Here is a 17,041-nt window from a genome sequence, read left to right as displayed (position 1 = left end):
GTCGAAATATTTATTGTTGTTAAATTCTCCAGCATTTTTCCATTATGTCTAAAGAGCGTAGAATAAGAGTTTCATTATATTAGAGGGGTGAGGTTGTGATGGAGAATAACTCTGTGGGCTATAGTTTACCTGCTCAGTGTCATGTTAAATTGCCACTTACAATGGAGTACGATAAATTAATATCGTTGTTATGCAAAAAAATGAGTGTGAGGAAATGTTCAGTGATACTTAAAGTAACCGGAAAATATCCGTATTCCGTCACTCCGCAAGGGGTTGCTTTTTACTCGGAGTTTAAGATCGACAATGATGAAACTTTGAGTGATTTTTTGAGGACTTCGGATGAATGCCGGGAATTTCTTGTAATCACAATGTTGGAGATGTACGTGAATGTCGAAGACGTTCCATAAAACGAGGTTGTGCGTAGTAGAGATAACCCCCAGTCATCGGGTGGTTATTCTGGAGCAGTTTTTGCCGGACAGGTTCCGGATGAAAGAGTTTTCCTTGATTTAAACTTATCAACGCCGGCGAATGAGCAGCGAGAAAATAATTTATACCCTGTTTTTCATAATTCACAAGACGAGTGGTAAACTTCAATTTTCATTTGTGTTAATTATGTATATTTTTGGTGTATTGAATTTGTATTAACGCTCATATATTTAATAGGGGGTACCGGCCGGATATGAATTTTACAAGTGGCCCATCCGGTAGTCATCACCTAATTGAAAACGTCCATCATGGAATTTCATCACGTTACGACTTGTAAGTGAATTGATATAGCCATATAGAAAGCATTTGTTAATTCAGTAGCTTATATTTTTGTTGGTTGTGCAGTGAAAACAAGCAAGTTGAACCACCCGTACTCACTCAATTGCCCGAAAATGACGTATTACATCAGGATCTGGCAAATGCACAGAGTGAGGAACAGAACAGTGATTACGATAACAATGTCGATGAATCTGGAGACGAGACACCCTTTCCTCGTGAGGATGGTGAAGATGAGGGGGAAGGACCTGATTTGAAGAGAGACCCCCTTAGACAAAGAGTGTACGAGTCCGAAGTGACGTTTCATTCAAGGGAGATTCCTTACATTGATAACTTGCCAACCGTGCCGGATGTAGAAGCTATCACAAGGGATTTTGATGAAATCCGGACAGCAATGTGGGATGAGTCTAGACCAACGGTGCTTGCAAAGGGGATGCTTTTTCCTGATAAAGCGCGCGTAAGCAGGTCTTGTAAAATGCACAACGTAAAAGAGTATCGTGAGATGCAGGTATGGGAGTCAAGTCCGATGGTATACAAGGCTGTTTGCCGCAGGTGGTTTTGGCCATGTAATTGGATGTTGCGTGCGACCAAGAAGAATACAGGTATGTGGAAAGTGGGTAAATACATTCTCACCCACACATGCGAAATGGACACATTCAACGGGAATCACTTCAACATGGATATTGACTTGATTTCTCTTGTACTTATTCTGCACCTCGAAGCATCCATAAGGTATAAAATCAAAGAGTGCATTACATCAGTCCACGAGGAATATGGCCATACCATTACGAAAAGGAAGGCATTTCTCGGGCGCAAATAAACATTTGAAATTGTCTACGGTATTTGGGATAAGTCATTTGCAACACATGAAAATATCGTGGCAGAACTCCTTTTGGATTGGTCGTGATATTACTTTGAAGTCGCTCCTGATGTCTATCTTGCGTTTGTTTCTGCTTTGTACACTCCTGTCAAAAAATTCATATCTCGAGATAGGAGACTCCAAATTGCAATCCATTTGTGCCGTTAGAAAGTACACTCATAGAGCTGAAATACATATGAGTTTCGTGTCATAACTCCTTCCGAGCTAGAAACAGAAAATTCTCAAAGTCCACCTAGCTGCAATAACTTTAAGATTCTCTCCAAATTGCAAAGGGTTTGTGATATTACAAACTAGACATCCAAATGTACAACATAAAAAATGTTAGGAGCAGAACGTCTTCAAGATGGACTGCAGTAGTTTTCCAAAGTTGATCCCGTCGTCAGTTGAGCTTGCTTTCAAGCTCTATGATCTCTGAGTTGTCCTACAAATGTTTTTTTTCTTCTTGAAATTGACTATATAGTCTTGCATGTAGTAGCTTTGGCTATATGTATCACAAATCTTATCTCTTCATTTATTTCTTTTGCAGAGTCGCAAAGAAGCTCAAAGAGTCCAGATATCAGGTCGAGGTATCATACAAGATGTGGAGTCACCCCTTCACCAACTATTACACTTGATTTGTCGATAGTCTTGAAGTTCATCAATGGCGGGTCCCATGGTGATTGGGACCTTCAAACAAGAATTGAGGATGACATCAAATGTGGAGACGTCATACAAACTTGGAAAAACATTTAGACACGTCAGCAACAAAGCCTAGTTTACGATCATATTCATGATTTAGGCTTTTGTATAGAAAAATGTCTAGTTCATGTTGTCTCTACATTTTTGGATGTATTAACTTTTGTACTATTAAAGCAATAAAACATCTTTAATACTTCAAAGAAAATTGTCTCCTTTTCCTCATAGATATATGCCTCTACACTTGGAAGAATTAATGTAATGATCCGATGATGCCACACTTTTATTTTTTTAAACCTCATGCGACTGAACTTAGAATGAAAGTCTAAGCTGTCTACATACCTCGGTGAAGAGGATCAAGTCATAACGTAGTTCAGAGGGATGAGTTTTTTTTATATCCTAATTTTTTCCTAGGCCGCCTCTCGAGAGGTTTTCAACCTAGTGGACTTTTTTTTGGTCGTACACAGTTTAGACTCATGCGGGCCAGGAGTGTATTAATGTGCAATTTAGGCTCATGCATCAAGGAGCATCATGACTTGCAGTTTAGGCTCGTACATCGAGGAGCATCATGACTTGCAGTTTAGGCTCGTACGTCGAGGAGCATAGGTGACTTTCATGGGAAGTACTGCTTCAGAAATTTTCTGTTGATCGGACCAACTCTGGGACCATCCTTATCGACGATTTTGTATGCGCCACTTGAATAGGCTTCTTTCACAACATATGGCCCATCCCATTTTGAGATAAACTTGTCGCCTATGCATTTTTTGCGGATTATGGGTCGTTGAACAGCTAGGACTAAGTCTCCCACTTAGAATGATCATGGCCGCACTTTCTTGTTGAAGGCATTAGCTAGTTGAGCTTGATAGCACTCCAATTTTTGTTGCGCTTCCAATCTTTTCTCATCTAGTTCCTCTAACTCTGCTAGGAAAAGTTGAGCATTCTCCTCGGACATGAGTCCTTCTTGGATTGCTATCCGCAATGATGGAATTTGTTGCTCCAACGGCAGGACTGCTTCTACGCCATATACCAAAGAGTAAGGAGTTGCTTGTGTAGCAGTTCTGAAGGTTGTCCGGTATGCCCACAAAGCTTCACCGATTCTCTCATGCCGGTCTCTCTTGTTCTTTGCAAAAACTTTCTTCTAAAGGTTACCAAGCAACTTGTTAAAAGCTTCAGTAAGGCCGTTGGCAGGTGCATTATACATTGAAGACTTATGTTGCTTGAAATCGAACTTCTCGCATAGACTATTCACGAGCTTGTTGTCAAATGGCGTTCCATTATCAGTGATTATGTATCTTGGTATGCCATACCTAAAAATTATATATGACTTGATAAAATCGACAACAATTTCTTTTTTACCTCCTTGAGTGGAACAGCTTCAGCCCATCTAGAGAAGTAGTCTGTAGCAGCCAATATGTACATTTATCCCTTTGATGACTTGGAAGCGGTCCAACAACGTCAAGTCCCCATGCATCAAAAGGCCATGAAACTACAGTTGGATGAAGAGGCTTTGGAGCTTGATAGATGTAGTTGGCATGAAACTGACACTCTTAACATCTTTTGGCATGCTCCATGCAATCCTTCACCATTGTCGTCCAGTAGTAGCCCATCCTCTTGATGTGAAAATGTAACTTGGGACCAGATTAATGTGCTCCACTTGAGCCATAATGTGCTTCCTCCATAGTTTGGTGGGCTTCTTCTTTGTCAAGAAATCGCAAGAATAGTCCTTCAAAACAGCGGTGAAACAATGCCCCCTTATAGAAGATGAATCGTGGTGCTCTTCGTTTGATGTCTGTTCTTTGTCGCAGGTCCTCAGGTAACTTTCCGTGTTCAAGGTACTCTATCAGTTGTTTCCTCCAATCTTTCTCTTCAATCACTCGAACAGATGTATGATAGCTTCCATTGATTTTAAGATTAAGAAGTCTAGGAATAACCCATTGATGACACACATATACCTTTGTTGACTCATTCTCTCCAAGTGCCATGGTCATGGCTAAGTTAGCCAAAGCATCGTCCCTGCGATTTGCTTCTCTTGGGATGTGGTTTAAGAACACTTGGTCGAATCTTTCAAGTAAACCAGAAGCATATTGATGGTATGGCAAGAGATCTTCCTTCTTTACCTCGTAACTCCCCAAATGTTGGTTGATGATCATTTTAGAGTCACCGTAGATCTCCAACTGTAGAATCTTCATGTCTAATGATATTTTGAGACTCACGATCAAAGCTTGGTACTCTGCGGCATTGTTGGAGCATGTTTCAGCTAAAACAAAGAAGAATGGAAAGACTTGTCTTTCTGGAGAGATCAACACAACACCTGCCCCCACACCGTTATGACATGTAGATCCATAAAAGAATATTGTCCATGGTGGCAGTTCTTCAATAAAAAAACTTCTTCATCCGAGAACTCATCCAAAAGCTCCCATTCTGCTGGAAGAGGGTGATTAGCCAGAAAATTGGCTAGTGCTTGTCCTTTCACAGCCTTTTGAGGTGTGTATGTGATCTCGTATTAGTTAAACAATATGGACCATCTTGCTAGGCATCCAAAAATAATAGGTTGAGTCATCACGAACTTCACGGGATCTGCTCGAGAGATGAGTTTATGGTGTATGCTTCAAAATAATGCCTTAGCTTCTTTAGTGCATAAAGTAATGCTAAACATATTTTCTCAATAGGTGTATAGTTCAACTCAGCTCCTATCAGAGTTTGACTAAGGTATTACAAGGCTTGTTCATTTCCTTCCTCATTCTCTTGAGCAAGTAGTGCTCCAAACGTTCTTGTGCCGCGATGTAGAGTATTAATGGCTTCCCAAGCATTGGAGCCCCTAACACAGGTGGATTCAACAAGTATTTTTTTATGCTTTCAAAATCATTTTGACATGACTGATCCCAATGAAAAGGGATATCCTTCCTCAATAGGTGACTGAAGGGTTGACACCGTCCGGCCAGATTAGAGATGAACCTCCGGATGAATGCTAAGTTTCCTTGAAGACTTCAAAGCTCCCTCAAGTTCTTTGGCTTGGGCTTTTCGTGGATGGCGTCAATCTTTGCAGGATCAACTTCAATTCCACGATGACGTACAATGAAGCCAAGAAACTTTCTTGAGGTAACTCCAAATGCACACTTGAGTGGATTCATCTCCAGGTAGAATTTTCTTAACCTTTCGAAAACAATTCGAAGGTCTTCAAGGTGGTAACGCCTACTTTTCGTCTTCACCACCAAGTCATCGACATAGCATTCAACCTTATTATAAAGCATGTCATCAAAGATGTTTTGCATCGCACATTGGTAAGTGGCACCAGCATTCTTCAGACCGAAGGACATCACCTTGTAGCAATATATCCCTTTTGGAGTTCGAAAAGCAGTACGCTCTTCATTTTTTGGGGACATTCTGATTTGATTGTATCCGGAAGACCCATCCATGAATAACATAGCTTCATTCCTTGTTATAGCATCGACCATGAGTTCAATAATTGGTACCGGAAAGTCATCTTTAAGACATGCCTTGTTTAGGTCTCGAAAGTCAACACAAACATGTATTTTACCATTCTTCTTCTTGACAGGTACAATATTCGATATCCATGATGGGTACTTCACCTCTCAAATAAATCCCGCCTCGATAAGCTTGTTGACTTCGACTTAAATTTGTGGTACTAGATCAGGTCGGAACATGCGTTGCGACTACTTCATAGGGCGTATTCCACTTTTGATCCCCAAATGATGAACGACTACCTTAGGACTAAGACCAGGCATTTCTTTATACGACAAAGTGAAGACATCTTTGTACTCAGTCAATAACTTGGAGTATTCCTCCTCTTCCTGAGGCGTAAGAAATGCAATAATGAAGGTGGGGCATGGATCTTCCGGAGTACCTAAATTGAGTTCCTTAATCTCCTCCACAGTCGATTATCCGCCATCTTCTAGTTTAGGGGGAGCCTCGTGTACTTCATCATCAACGTCAAGGCATGGTCTATCTTCCATAGTTATGTGAATGTTTCCACAAAGTCTTACTTTTCTGTTTGACTTCCTTGGATAGTCGGCATGGCTTCTTTCTCTTTTTATACTTCTTTACGATCCTGGCAAGTGTAAAAAATGGTTCTCCTTTGCACCTTCAGTGGACCATCTGTGGATATTGACAAAATAGACTTCCTCTTCATACGTGATGGGAAAGCACTACAGATTTCTTTGTCAGCAACAACTTCAAAATGATCCCGCTCCTCATGGACTTGATCCTTATATTTTGCCAGTATCTTTCTAGATGGTGACTTTCTTGTAGTTCCCAAGCGACAAAAGACAGAGGTCTTTGAGGTAGTGAAAAATTCCTTTAGATCTTTGGAAGATACACGTTCACCTTTGTGACTTAGCCTTTCAAACACCGACGCCCAAGGGGTTGAGCCTCCAATGCGATCGAACACTAAAGTCCGTTGTTTTATTTTCTTGCCATTAACTTCCTTCATCTCCTCTACCGAGGTGTATTGTTATGAAGCTATCTTTTTGCTTCTCTTAGATGAAATTATAAGAGGCTCTGCCAAACTAAATCCCAACATATACTTTGGAGTGGCGACGTAGTGCCCTTGCTTTCTCAACTTTATTTGGGACTCATTGAGCCCATGTATCTTTTCACCCGTGACTTCGTCTTTGAGTTCTTGTAGTCTTGATAGATTGGAGAAGTCGTAACCAAACTTTTCACGCAGTATGAAGGCCTTAGGATCAAAGCAGCCTTTTATCTTATCAGCTTGGAGATTGCCTTTAGCAAACTCGCAATTCACAGATGGGATTTGTACAACTGGGACAGTCATATTCTCCTTCAAATCTTGTATCACTATGTGACTTATTTTCTTCTTTGCAGTACATTCTTCTAACAGGGGTTGTCCTTTTTTTCGACGCTCACGCGGAATATAGCGAAAAACTAAATGCTCCTTATCATTCTTTGTTTTTATGTCACCTTCAGATGATGATAGCTTAATGGAGACTTCTTCAGTTCTCTTCTTAGACAGTTTGGCGATAGTCCATTGAGCCTCATTTTCTTTTTCTGAATTGACATCAGCTTCGTCGACTGATGATGGTCTCTCCACTTTCGATTCACAATAATCTAAGTAGAATTTTGCATCTGCAAAGTATGACTCCCTCTCAGTGAAAGGCTTGATGCCTACATCAATTTTGACTATCTCTCCATCTCTTCTGTACTTCAGACATTGATGCAAAGTAGATGATACCACCCCATTCTCATGAATCCAAGGACGTCCAAGCAACAATTTATATGATGTTTTAGCATCTATGACGTGAATCAGGGCGTTCAACTTCATCTCACCGATGGATAATCCCACGCGGATCATATCTATGGCTCGTTGTCCTCCTTGGTTGAAACCTTGGATTGTTAAGTTACTTTTGGATAGCTCATCGATAGAGATCCCAAGCTTTTTTAGCACTATCTTTGGCATGATGCTTATAGCCGAACCATCATCAACAAGTATGCGATTGAGATGTTGTTCCCAAATGGCCCCTACAACGAACAAAGGTCTGTTATATGGCTTAGACAAGTCATCATCCGTGAAGGAAATTGTTGCACAACCGCGCGGAGTGCGGACAAATTTACTAGTATGAATAAAAATACGGACATCCAATACGGTTTTAACAATAGCTTTTAAGGCAGTTAAAAGGTCGAAAGCTAAGTAAGATTAGGGGAAAATTCTCAATAGAGAGGCTTAAAATGGAGAGAGCTACGGAGGCAAGGGAAAAATGATACACTTGAGTTTAGCAAATACAAGAACTAGAACTGTTATCCTAATAATTGTGCCCTCTGAATTAGGATTGAGTTTGAGGAATTGAGGAATATCTATAAATGAAAGGAGTTACTAATAGAGAAGTTCTAAGAACATTAAGGGAGATTCACACAATATAAGCTATTTTCTACCACTGTTATTTAAGTTTTGACCACGTTTAAATAAGTTGTGCAAAAACATCTTTCAGATCATAAGATGGAATTCAATTCCTGGAAGATCGCCAAAAGGCTTACCTTGCCAAAACTCATGGCAAATCACCCAGAAGTTTAGTACAAAATATCCTGGCGGATCACTAAGAGCTTCTGATGGATGAGTTTAATTTGCCACAAGTCCCACCAGCTGGACCTTAGCACAAATTATGTGGTAACTTTGGAACAAATTATTCATAAAATCTAATGACTTACCACGAGTTTCTAATGATTTTTTTTATAAATAAAGTTGCCCAGATAGCCATCTAGGTTGTGCTGTATTTTAAAAAATACAAGAAGGGACTAGACCTTACCTTAGAAAATACAACAACGGTGATACCATCACCCCAAAAAAAGGAAAAGGAGGTTCCTATATATACACCCTCCTTCCTGATACCTATGAACAAAATTAGCTAACAAAGAAATTAGATGTTTCATACTTTGTCCTTATACTAGGAAGTTGCCATTTATCTAGGAGAAAAGGTCCTTTTGCACTGTTGGGCAAATGTTGGAATGAATGAAACAACTTTCTCCGATTTGTGGTGGCACTCAATTTAGCAAGACAATCTGCTACTTGATTACCTTCTCTAATGCAATGTTTGACAGTGGCTCTAGTTTGTTTAACTATGTAGGAAGCTCTATCAATTACCCTCTTTGTCTTCACATTGTTTGTGTCTCCTTCTGCGAGCATATCTACTACGACCATTGATTCCAGTTCAAGAGAAAAATTAGTGTATCCATTTTGCCTACACCATTTCCCTCCAAATTCTGGTTCTTTAGCCTCTGCCATGGTATTACTATCACAACTGATAGGAATAGAAAATGTCATGATAAAATCCTCTTGATTGTCCCTGACTACCCCTCCAATGCCTGCTTTTCCACTTTCCTTGCAGAAACTATCATCCGTATTAACATTGACAGTGCCAGGTAGAGGAAGTTCCCATGTAACTTGTATCCATTTTTGGAATGGTCAGAGTCTTTCAATTTTATCACATAATAAGGGTTATTCCATCTGAGTGTAGTCACCAGGAACAATGTTGGAGATAGCTGCTTTTAAAGTCCAAATGACCTGATGTCTCATAGTGTTCAACTGAAACTTCTTCTGTTTTCCACACCTGCACGCATTCCTTTGTTTCCAGAGTTCCCAACATATTATCGTGTGAGCTAACTGAAGAATTTGATTGTGGACTTTATTGTTAGCGCATGTCTCCCACCATCTCTTGAAAGTAGCAATAATATGTTCGTATTGGTGTTTGATTCCAAGTGTATTCCCAATGGTATTCCATATGAAGTTGGCAGCTTTACTACTATTGAAGACATGTTGCACTGTTTCTACATGCGCAGAAGAACAATAAGAACATCTGAAAATAATGTTAGTACCAAATCTGCAAATAACATCATCAAATGGCAACCTATTTTTGAAAATTCTCCAAGTTGTAAAAGACATTTTGAAGGGGATAGAATTATGCCAAATTTTATTTATAAACTCATTCTTTTGCTTTTTGAATCTAATAGAGTGTCATGCTGAGTTAGAAAAACGTTCCCATCATTAGAAATAATCCGAACGGGGAAGTAGTCTTCATTTGGATCCCCAATTTCCAGGTGAGCAATATTATTACTAATATGAGCAGGGAGAAATTGATTGAGTTTGCCAATATTCCATTCTCCATTATTCATGAAGTGCTTCACCTGTACTTATCTCCCACCTTCTTGTAAAAGATTGGCTAAAGCACCTTTGCATGCCCAATTGTCCCACCAAAAGCTACAATTACCTTTCTGAACTTTCCATCTAATGTTATTCTCCGCTTTGTTCCTGATTTTGAGCATGTTTCTCCTAATATGAGAGTCAGTTGGATTTAGCCTTTTGTTCACCGGATAAGTTCTTTTGCAATGTTTACTCTTGAGAAAGTTGGCCCAGAGGGAAGGTTGAGTTCTAAATCTCCACCACCTTTTAATGCTAAGTGTATCAATGAATTTTGCTGACACCAGCTCTCCCTTCATCTTTAGGGAGACAAAGATTGTTCCATGAAGACCAATGATATTTATTCTTATCTTCATTGGTGCCCCAGAAGAAGTTTGCAAAGTGCTTCTCCATGAGCTTGGTAATTCCTTGAGGAGGATTCATAGCAGATAAAATGTATGTAGGAAGGGATTATAGGTCATGATTGATCGAAATTATTCCCCCCCAGAAGACATCATTTTGGCTTGCCATCCATTGAGCTTTTTGATAATTTTGGAGAGCATACCATCAAAGAGATTGTTAGTCTTTCTCCAATAGTATACAGGGCACCCCAGATAAGGAAAAGGAAAGGACTTATCCATATAACCAATAGCATTTCTAATTCTATTGATTCTTGCGGCACATGTGTGAGGAGATATAATAAAGAAACTCTTGTCATTATTAACTTTCTGCCCATAAGCCTTTTCATACCTGTCAATAACCTTTTTGTTAAGCTTGATAGTCATGTTGTTTCTTCCACAGAATATAACAGTATCATCGGCATAAGATAAATAATTGATCATTAGACCTCTTTGATATATACTAAAAGGAGTGAAGCTAATAAAGTCATTCAGCTCATTGAGAGATCTAGAGAGAACCTCAGCTCCTATAATAAACAATAAAGGGGATAAAGGATCTCCTTGTTTGAGGCCCTGAGTAGATATGAAAAAAATAGTTCTAGCCCCATTGATGATGATAGAGTACCAAATATCTTGTAGAAGCCCCCAGATAATGTCAATCCAATTTTCAGAGAATCCAAATTTTCTCATAACTACCATCAGAAAAGTCCAGGAAATTCTGTCATAAGCTTTTGCCATGTCGAGTTTTATAATAACATTGCCTCATCGGTTCTTCTTGTTCACACCTTGAGCAATCTCCCGGGCTAACAGAATATTTTCAGTGATCAATCTACCTTTCACAAAGCCTCTCTGATTCTCTGATATAAGCTTCCCTATGATAGGATTCGGCCTTCTGGAAAGGATCTTGGTGATAATCTTTGCTGTAAATTTACTCAAACTAATATGTCTCAAATCTGAAAAACTACTAGGAGAGTCTACTTTAGGAATAAGAACTAGACAAGTATAAGAAAAAAATTTAGTGAGTCTCCTACCATTGAAGACAACTTGAAAAAAATCAATAATATCCTCCTTAATGATATCCCAACAAGTTTGGAAGAATTTCCCATTATATCCATCCGGACCAATAGCACTAGTAGTACTCATATTGAAAACAACATCTCTAATCTCTTCAGCATCAGGGATGGTAGTGGGGTTTTCATTGTCATCATCAGTTACACATTGAGAGATACAATTAATGATATTTTGATCATTGATGTTAAAGAACTGTTGAGAATGGTGGACAACTGCCTTGCCAATGTTAGAATCCCTCTCAATCTAGTGGCCTCTGTTGTCTTTGATTTTGAGAATTTGAAGCCTTCTCCTTCTCTCTCTAATGGTGCTATGAAAGTATTTAGTTTTAGCATCACCTTCCTCGAACCAGTTCACTCTAGCTTTCTGCTAAGAATGTTATCCTGTATCCCCATCCATATAATGTATTATGCTTGGCCTTTATTCAGTTCAGTCCTGGTGATGTCATTATTGTTAATAAGATCACTCTGTTCAAGGCCTTTAATTTTGTTTTCCCAATACTATACTTGATCAAAAACATTGCCAATGTCTTCTTTAGACTATTGAGTCAGCCTTCTGCTAAGCATTTTAAGTTTTTGTTGAAGTCTCCACAAAGGATTTCCATTAACATGATTCATCTAGGCTTTTTCAACTACCTGCAAAAAAGTTAGTTGGTTAGTCCAAAATGTAAAAACTTGAAATATTTAGGCCCCTGTTGGTTAGAATCATGGCATTGAATTAGAATCAGTCTATGATCAGAACCAATTCTAGCCAAGTGGTTGACTGTATTGTTTTGAAAAACTTGGGACCATTCATCATTGATAAATACTCTATCCAACCTTTTCCATATTCTTCTTCTTGGTTCCTAATTGTTACACCATGTGTATTTTGGTCCATTAAAACCCAAGTCCATCATTCCACAGTTATCTATGCAAGTACTAAATTCAAGACTTTTACTCATTCTATAAGGTCTGCCACCTTTTTCTCATCTGGGTCTAGAATGACATTGAAATCACCCCCGATGCACCACAGACCATTCACTTGAAGAGTACATTTAGCATACACTGCTGTAATCTCGTGATCACTATTAGCAGCCCCATAATGCAATTTGATAGTAAGTTGTTGCTCGTGATTGTTCAATACAATAGTCATGTTGTTTCCTGACCACATGATCCAAATCTGACCATTTATATTAGAGAAACGGTGTTGATAGCCAAGGAATCTCCTCCACCTTTCAATTTAATTGATACTGGCAAAAGGTTCCATAATAACAACAAGTTCCACTTATAGATGGTAATTAATTTTTTTAACCTTGGTAAGGCTTTCTTTTTTGTATTTACTCCCCTAATGTTCTAAAATATTGCATCTATCATGGAAACAATATTCGAGTCAGCATGAGTGTCCTCCTTTAGGAGGTGTAGTATCTTTGCTTTTGTTCTTTCTTCCTTTTAGCTTCCTATTTTCTTTACCACCTATGATTTGAAAGGATCCCTCATTCAAATCTGTTTGGAGCTGATCTTCAGGAATTATAATTGTCACCATATTAGGGAAAGTCACTTCAATTTGCTGGCTAGTAACATATTTGTCTTGTTTTGGATTGGGTTCCATGTTGAGATCAACTACCATATCAGTCCTAGGAAGATTTTTAATTTCTGAAGGAACACTGGTTGATTCATTGACATAGTCTCTTATGTTAAGAGTTTTCTTTTCCTTTTGTCTATTTTTAGGATCTTCATTTCCATTTTGAACATCACTTTCTTGAATCGACTCCTGCTGATTCTCGTTGGTTTCCCTGTTATTGGCATATGCATTATGATCCTACCTGCTTGGGTTTGTAACAGAGGTATCCTGATTATTGGTATTCCCAGATTGAACCCTCTTTTCACAATTATTTGACTGCCTCTGATCATTCACAGCCACTTCATGATCACTTTCCTGATTCAAATTTTGAAGAGCCAAGGTTATCTCTTTGTTGTGCTTCTTTCTCCTGTTGGTGACATCAGATAGGTTTTGCATAGGTTTGAATATAACTTTAGCTTTATTCTTAGGCAAATTCCTCTGTTTTCTCTTCTTAACTTTTCTGCTGGATTTATCCTTGATGTTGCTTGAAAGCTTTTGATGGTGATTCTCGAGTTCATTGACAATCTTTTGTTTCAATTGGTTCTGTGTCATACTGTCTCTATCCCGCCCATTGTTAATTGCATTTGTATCACACCTCCTTTTTCTACTCCCGGAAGGGGGTATAATGGAGTTCTTTTCAATTTAAGTAACAATCGAAATGAGATTATTTATTAAATTCAGAGTCGCCACTTGAGATAATTTATGGTGTCCCAAGTCACCGGTTTAGAATCCCGAATCGAGGAAGTTGACTCAATTTTATGGTATGGGAACACATAAATCCGGGTAAGGGATTCTATTAACCCGGGAGAAAGTGTTAGGCATTTCCGAGTTCCATGGTTTTGGCACGATCGCTTTGATCTTACTTGGCTTAATAAAATTGTCTAGTTACTTACATATGTGCATTTGCCTTTTTTAATTAAGAAATTATCTTAAAACAGGTCACACGTACGTGTACCCATTTGTTTGGTGCGTCAAAAATCATGTCACGCAAACGTGTCTACAATTAATAACGCTTTATTATTATTACGAAGGTTTAGTCAAAGTTGCACAAACGCATACTCCTATTTTATTTTGGGAATCGTAATCATGTCACGCGAACGTGTCCACAATCATGATGATATATTAAATCGCGCCTAAAGCATTTCTACGATGTTCATGAGTTATTATTTTTCCTAAATTACATTAAGGTCTCCTTATACAGCTTCCTCGACTTCTTTTCATTATAGGCACGCCTAAACGTATAGAAGAACATCAGAATAAACTCAAGTAAGACATGTTTTCTATGGCTTTGGTTTAAAGGAAAGCGGTGAAATTACTAAAATCAGGAAACGTCATTTTTCATCGGAGTAATTCCACAATCATTGTTTTAGGTTTTATCATACATGGTAAGTTTTATTAACATGCTAATGATATGATCAGAAGCTATGATGAAAAAGATCAACCAACAAACTCAAACAACTGTGAGTGTATAAGCGATACAGACCATTCAGCCTGCAACAATAGAACTTTTTACCAAGGACGTGAAAGACCAAAATAATAAAAAAATGAACAAAAAGTTTAACATGAGCCTGGATATGAATTTATGATGAACAAAGTGTATGCACATTATAACAAATCACTTGTAATATTCAGCAACACATTTATGACTTAGACTACATCTAACTAAACTAACAGCACTATTCTGAAAAGAAACAACAAAAGATTTCAGCAGAATAATCCAACAGGAGCATATAATAAGACACAAAAATGTAACTCGAATCCAGAAAAGGCGAACAACATTTCAGACATCATTTTGGATCTAGCTCGAACATGAATCGACATTCAAATTTCTGCAAGCAAAACGGACCTACAGCTGCGAAATAGCATGGATTTCATTCATTTAAACCTAAAGATATGCATAGGTTGCATATACCAGTGCAAATCAAACAACATTAGCAGGAAAACTTTACAAAGATATCAAAAGAGCTAGTCGAACTCTTTCATCAGTAACATGACATACTTCATGTAAACCATACAATCATAAACCAAATTTAACGTAAATCAAACCTATCAAAATCAAGCAGATTCAAGATTTGTATGACACTTGAACACAAAAAAAAACAGAACAAGTTTGCACATCAGGGAGAATTCATCCAAACTCATTGTCAATCCAAAACCCAACGATCTGCTTTTATTATCACTCGAACTTCAACATTTTAGAAATTCAAACCAAATCTTAATTGCTTATCCTAAGCCCTCCTCATACTTTAATGACAACAAAGAGTAAAATATGAGGAAGAGTCAGTCAAAGAACATGAAATCGAACACTGAACTAGCCCCAAAAACTGAAATCGAATAAAAACAAATAGCGGCTTAAAATCAACTCTCGAGCAGCATTAGACTCAAACTTCTCAAATGAATTTCATTTTAACCAAAATCCAGAATCGAAATGAAAAGATAGACTCTATAGATTTCGAAATTTTAGACAATAATCGACATCAAAATTAAATCATAGAACACTCAACAATATTTTTTTTTGTATTTCTCTGTTCTGGGACAAAAAATGAAGAAGAACAATAGAAAAGAAGAAGAATATTTTCGAACCCTAGTTTTCTTCTTTCAATTTTTCCTCCGAAATTTCTCTCTAAAAATCCTCCTTCTCGTTGAAAATATCACTCCTCTTATATAGGCCTTAGAAATCTCGAATCTTCTATACTTCCCTCCCAAGAAATCTCCCAAAAATTCCCAAAAATCCGAATCTGATTTTTACTCCTTTTTTTATGGAAAAACGGACAAATGGAGGGACTAGATCCAATTTCACTCAATCCTACGCCTCCCATTTCTCCTAATTTCCATTTAAAAGATCAAAAATCCGAAAAAAAAACAAAGAGAGGGCATGTGATGGAGAGGGAATCTATCAGAAATGGTTATGCCACGTTGGAGAGAGATGAAAGGAGGGGCCATGCGACGAGTTTAGAGATGAACTCGTATGAAACTCAGATGAGATTGGGTGAGCTAGGCGAGGAAGAAACAGGCTAGGAGATGGGTGCCGCTTATTTTGTCTCTAGTTTTAGGGTTTAGTTTGGGGGAAAATGTTATAATGGGATTTATATATTAAAGGGTAGGGGGGCAGGTCAAACCGGTTGGCTGGGCGGGTTTAAGGGTGTTTTGGGCTGGTTGAGGGGCTGGGCAGATTTGGAAATTGGGCTGGTTGGTGGGAATTGGGTTAATTTTAATTTTGACCCAATCAGACTTAAAACCCACCTTTTCCAATTTTATTTTTCTTTTGTTTTGTTTTCTCTTTTTTTCTTTATGTTCAATTAAAAATCTTAAATTAAAAATCCTAAATTAATCTAAATTGTAAAATTAGGCTAATTATCTAATTATAAATTTTAAACAATTACTTGATCATAGAGAAAAATCACTGATTTAAGAATTAAAAACGATAAATGTAAAAATGAGCCATTTTTGTGATTTTCATTTTAGTAAAATAATTAATTAACTAATTAATCCTAAAACATGGAAACAAAATCTAAATGTAATGCATGGTATGTTTTGTATTTTTTCATAATTTTAATAAAAGTAAACATGCATAGAGATGCAAACAAATAACACAAATTCCTACAAAAATCCTATAAAATTGCAAATAACTGGGAAAAATTTATTTCTTTAATTTGTAGGAGTATTTCACATAGGGAAAAAATCACGTGCTTACAACTTCCATTTTCAGAAGCCTCATGTTGGTTATCCATTTCATTTCCTTTTGTTTCATCATTCTGATTTGCAACAGTTTTTTGAGCTTTCAATTCCCTATTTTCAGCATCTTTTTTCCTTTCTAGTGCTCTACAGTTAATCATATTATGTCCCAGCTTTTGACAGAATTTGTAGTATTTAGGGACGCCTTCGAATTCAATTATTTGCACAAAATCTTTCTGAGGAACATTGTCACATGTTTGTCCAACATAAACAGAATTTGGCTGGTCTTTAAGCAGGTCAATTTCTACTTTGACTTTGGCCATGCTAGGCCTTGTTCTT

The 17,041-nt window shown here is 37.9% G+C and overlaps 2 protein-coding genes across 2 annotated transcripts; both read right to left on the bottom strand.

The window, feature by feature from the left end:
- Positions 1–3,134: 3,134 nt before the first annotated feature.
- Positions 3,135–3,736, bottom strand: LOC138889519 (uncharacterized). The gene is made up of 2 exons (XM_070172836.1): positions 3,674–3,736; positions 3,135–3,455 (listed from the first exon to the last, which is right to left on the bottom strand). Exons 1-2 carry the CDS (start codon positions 3,734–3,736, stop codon positions 3,135–3,137), a joined length of 384 nt encoding a protein of 127 aa, XP_070028937.1.
- A 221-nt stretch (positions 3,737–3,957) lies between these two features.
- LOC138889518 (uncharacterized) lies at positions 3,958–4,506 on the bottom strand. The gene has a single exon (XM_070172835.1). It carries the CDS (start codon positions 4,504–4,506, stop codon positions 3,958–3,960), a length of 549 nt encoding a protein of 182 aa, XP_070028936.1.
- Between the last annotated feature and the right edge of the window lie 12,535 nt (positions 4,507–17,041).

This window comes from Nicotiana sylvestris, chromosome 4, assembly GCF_000393655.2.
Source record: "Nicotiana sylvestris chromosome 4, ASM39365v2, whole genome shotgun sequence".
Taxonomy (NCBI): Eukaryota; Viridiplantae; Streptophyta; class Magnoliopsida; order Solanales; family Solanaceae; genus Nicotiana; species Nicotiana sylvestris.
Note: the sequence above shows the minus strand (reverse complement) of the source record. Positions and strands in the feature narration are given on the sequence as shown.